This window comes from Schistocerca americana, unplaced genomic scaffold (assembly GCF_021461395.2).
Source record: "Schistocerca americana isolate TAMUIC-IGC-003095 unplaced genomic scaffold, iqSchAmer2.1 HiC_scaffold_164, whole genome shotgun sequence".
In the NCBI taxonomy this organism is placed as follows: domain Eukaryota; kingdom Metazoa; phylum Arthropoda; class Insecta; order Orthoptera; family Acrididae; genus Schistocerca; species Schistocerca americana.
Window position 1 is genome coordinate 170,668 of NW_025725728.1, and position 4,297 is coordinate 174,964.

The 4,297-nt window shown below is 53.3% G+C and overlaps 1 protein-coding gene across 1 annotated transcript; it reads left to right on the plus strand.

Moving 5' to 3' along the window:
* The first annotated feature begins 522 nt into the window (after positions 1-522).
* On the plus strand, positions 523-2,004 carry LOC124570420 (activating signal cointegrator 1 complex subunit 2 homolog). Its single transcript, XM_047131105.1, has 2 exons — positions 523-939; positions 1,585-2,004. Exons 1-2 carry the CDS (start codon positions 523-525, stop codon positions 2,002-2,004), a joined length of 837 nt encoding a protein of 278 aa, XP_046987061.1.
* Positions 2,005-4,297: the final 2,293 nt, after the last annotated feature.

Genomic DNA, 4,297 nt, shown 5'->3' on the forward strand with positions numbered 1-4,297 from the left:
GGGCGGTTGTGGCGCAGGTTTGGGGCTGCTCCGCACAGGCTGTCGGACGTTGGGCGGTAGCAAGCGCGGGAGGCGCGGCGCGGCGGCGCGCAGAGTGGCGGCCGCTCTCTCGGCCGTCCGCGCCCGCCCGCGACACTGGCTGGGCCTTGTGATTCTCTGCAAGAAAGGGTTGGAGTCCCTTAGCGATCGTAGTGCGTGTGGAAGCCTTGTGCGACTCGCCGCTATCGAGAGCTACAAAACTCTGCGATTCACTTGCTTCTTAGCGAGTACTAAGCAATTTGTCGTGTTATAGGACCGACATAGAGTGTAGGCAAGATAGTGCGGACTAGCCGCACTTGTAGGATGAATAGAGTAGGGGACGACGAGGAGCCAGGGCCCCACCCGCGGGTGGCAAGCCCGCGTTCCTCTAGGCCAGAACAGACACACAGGGCTGAGGTAGAACTCGCGAGCAGGACCACTCAGGGCGCTCGACCGCGACACCCCGCCCCACCGGCCCCCACGCCTGAAGACTTATGCACTGCGATGATTCAAGAGAAACTGGAACAACTCCGCCGCGACCGCGACGCACGAGCAAAGGAACTCGCAAGACGGCGGGAGCAGGACGGCCCAACCACCAGTGCCAACTCATCTTCTGACGACTGCCGAACGAAGAGTCACAATCCGACGGAACAACACAATGCCATGGACTATCAGGACGAATCCAGCGACTCTGATGCACCATTCCAGGAAGTCAGACGCCGCCGGAAAGGCACCAAACGCAGGAAAGCCGAAGAAAATACCCCCATGCAGACGGAACAACGAGCTGTACCCACCACCAACTACTACGCACCACTACAGCAACAGGACCCAGCAATGGAAGACCAACACCAGCCTCAGCCTAACGACACAAATACTCAGGACGCCACGGCTCCGCCGCCGCCGAAACCGAGAATACCACCTGTGACAATCAACTACACTGGAAAATACCTGGAACTAAACGCTCAATTAAAGCAGAAGATCAGCGGACCACTCAAGGCGATCTACAAAAATAATCAGATCAAATACCACTTTGAAACGCTGGCAGACCAACGAGCAGCACTGGACTACCTCCATTCCATCAACATGCCCTATTTCACCCACCAAGCAGCAGAAGACAGAGAACTCCAAGTGGTCCTCAAGAATATCCCAGAGGAAATTACCGAAGACGAACTCGCCGCCGAACTTCGCCACATGCAATTCACAGTCACGAACGTACACCAGTTCAAGAAACGAGACCTGACCTCCAAGAAACTGATTCCACAGTCGGCCTACTGTGTATCTCTGCCACATGGACAGAAAAGCCGCACCATCTACGACGTACAATACCTCTTCCATACCAGAATTAAGGTGGAAGACTACAAGCCACTCGATGGGCCTGCCCAGTGCAAGAAATGCCTCAAATTCAACCACACTGGCCGGTACTGTCAGATGCCGGTCAGGTGTGTACGCTGTGGCGGCCACCACCACGCAAAGGATTGTACCAAGCCACGAACAGAACCACCCATCTGCGCAAACTGTCGCCAAGAAGGCCACCCTGGGACTTGGCGTGGTTGCCCTGAATTTCAGAAGGCGATACACGCCTACCAACTGCGACCTCCACCATCCAAGGAGCCCCAACAACCACCACAGCCGTCGTTTGCGGCGACTCCGAAGGACTTCCCATCTCTCCGAACACCCTGGACGGCTGCATCGTCGTTATTTCAAACACCAACCCAGCAACAACCAACTCGACCGAAAAACACGGCGCGCCAACGACTGCACGATCTTCGCCAGCAACAACAGCAGCAACGATCCACGGACAACGCCCTCGGACTGTCCGATATCATCGCCGCGCTATCTAACATGGGCTCCATCATCAACTTACTAAAAACGAAGAACGTCTTTGCCATCTTAGCAGATACAGCTCGCAAATTCAACGACGCACCGGATCTGTTATCCAAACTACTCACTCTACTGGAAGGAATCATGGCCTTTTTCACCGACTAACATGGATCAAGAGCGGCATCAACACAGAAACCTTACATTCTGCTTTTTTAACGCCAACGGCGTCGCTCCCAAGAAAGTAGAACTCACCGACTTCGTCGAACACCACAAAATTGATGTGCTACTATTGTCCGAAACGCATCTGCGACCCACCCAAACCTTCAACATTCGCAACATGGTGGGATACCGCACTGACCGCCACAATCGGCGCGGTGGAGGTACAGCAATCTACCTGCGATCTTCCCTCACTCACTCTCTCGAAACCTTGCCTGACATGACGAGTCTGGAAGCCACAGCAGTCACGATCGCCACCATACACGGGAAGCTCACGTTCGTCGCAGCCTACTTGAGCCCTGGCGCAGCCTTCACAGATGAAGACTTTATCTCCATCTTTGATCGATACGACAGAGTCCTCCTTTGTGGGGATCTTAATGCGAAGCATGTAGCATGGAACTCGCGGCAGACGAACGCCAAAGGCACCCGTCTCTACGAACTTGAAATTCGGCTCCAAGCATTCACACAAGGTCCTGAAGAACCGACTTACCTGCCTACTGTTCCACGCCATCAGCCGGATGTCCTAGATGTGGCCATAATCAAAAACATGAATCCCGATCTGTCACTCCAGACGATCAATGACTTGACTTCTGACCACCAACCTGTTCTCGGAACACTGTCTGGAGCTCTTCCAATATTGCCACCGAAAACGAAAGTCTCCACAGACTGGATATCCTACGCCAGGTGGCTAAACAACAATGTGCGCCCCACGGAGCCATTAGCAACACCGGAGCAACTCGACGACGCCATCACTCGTCTGACTTCGAAAATCAAGAAGGCCGCTCACCAGGCCTCCACGAAGTTACTCTTCTCGACACCATATCGCGACCCACTGCCGCCGGCACTGCAAGACTTGAAATATTTGAAGAATCGAGCCCGTAAAAAATGGCAACAAACTCGCAACCCAGCATATAGACGAGAAATGCACCAGCTCTCCAGAGAACTCACGTGGCGTTGCAAGGAATGGCGCGCCGAACTATGGGAGGACCGGATGGCACGAATCCAACACCTATCGCGCGATGAATGGGCACTCATCCGTAATATCAAGAAACCCAAGCCACCAAAAACGGCGCTCACGGATGGCACCAACCTAATCTTTGACAACCTCCAAAAGGCCGAACTTTTCGCGGAAACTTACGAAACGCAATCACGCCTGAATTTTGCAGACTTTGAGAACGATGAGGAAGAGGACGCGCGCACTCGGGCAGAGGCACACCACATAAGACAACACCCCAGCGGAGACCGGCCAGAACTGACGTCTCCAGGAGAAATTCGCCGCATACTCAGGAAATTACACTCCACATCTGCCCCCGGACCTGACGGAATTTCGAACGACCATCTGAAGCATCTCCCACGGAAACCACTAGTGCTATTAACGAGAATACTCAACGAATGCCTGCTGAAGGAACATTTCCCACCACAATGGAAACTGGCCGAGATCATACCCATCCCGAAACCGGGTAAGGACCCACTTCAGCCTGCGCACCACCGACCAATCAGTCTCCTTTCCACGATGGGCAAAACGTTTGAACGTGTCATCTTGGCCCGCATCAAGCCGCCCCTCTTGGAAAATGACGTCATTCGACCAGACCAATTTGCCTTTCAACCCAAACTTTCCGCCGAAATCCAGCTGCTCCGGATCTCGGAACACCTCACAAACCAAATCAATCTAAACCACTACACAGCAGCCATTTTCCTGGATGTTCAACAAGCATTTGACAAGGTGTGGCGAGAGAAGCTCATAAGTAAACTCCGGAACACCACCGACATCCCCAACTGTTACATCAAGATTATCGACAGCTTCCTGACCGACCGCCGTTTTTACGTCCAACAGGCCGACCAACACTCAGACACCAAACATCTCTCCGACGGTATACCGCAAGGATCGGTACTCTCTCCCATCCTGTTCACCATCTACGTAAATGACATGCCCAAACTGCCGAACATCATGCTAGCACAGTTCGCTGATGATACGGCTCTCCTTACCAGCAGCCGTTCATTAGATACAGCCATCACCCGCTTGCAACACCAGATCGATATCCTCCTTTTGTGGGCAACTGATAATAAAATCACTATCAACGCACTCAAGACAAAGGCCATACTTTTCACTCGACGGAGACCGATTCTTCACCGCCGCCTCCAGATCAATGACCACGCCATCGAATGGTCCACCACGACGAAATATTTAGGGGTCACCCTGGACCATAAACTCACATTCTCAGCCCACATCAACGACAAAAGC

What these genes read in the sequence shown, in the direction of transcription:
- LOC124570420 (XM_047131105.1), top strand. Translation starts at nt 523, where the DNA reads ATGATTCAAGAGAAACTGGAACAACTCCGCCGCGACCGCGACGCACGA. An exon ending in CGAAACCGAGAATACCACCT is followed by an intron (nt 940 to 1,584) that starts GTGACAATCAAC and finishes CCTGAATTTCAG; the next exon opens with AAGGCGATACACGCCTACCA.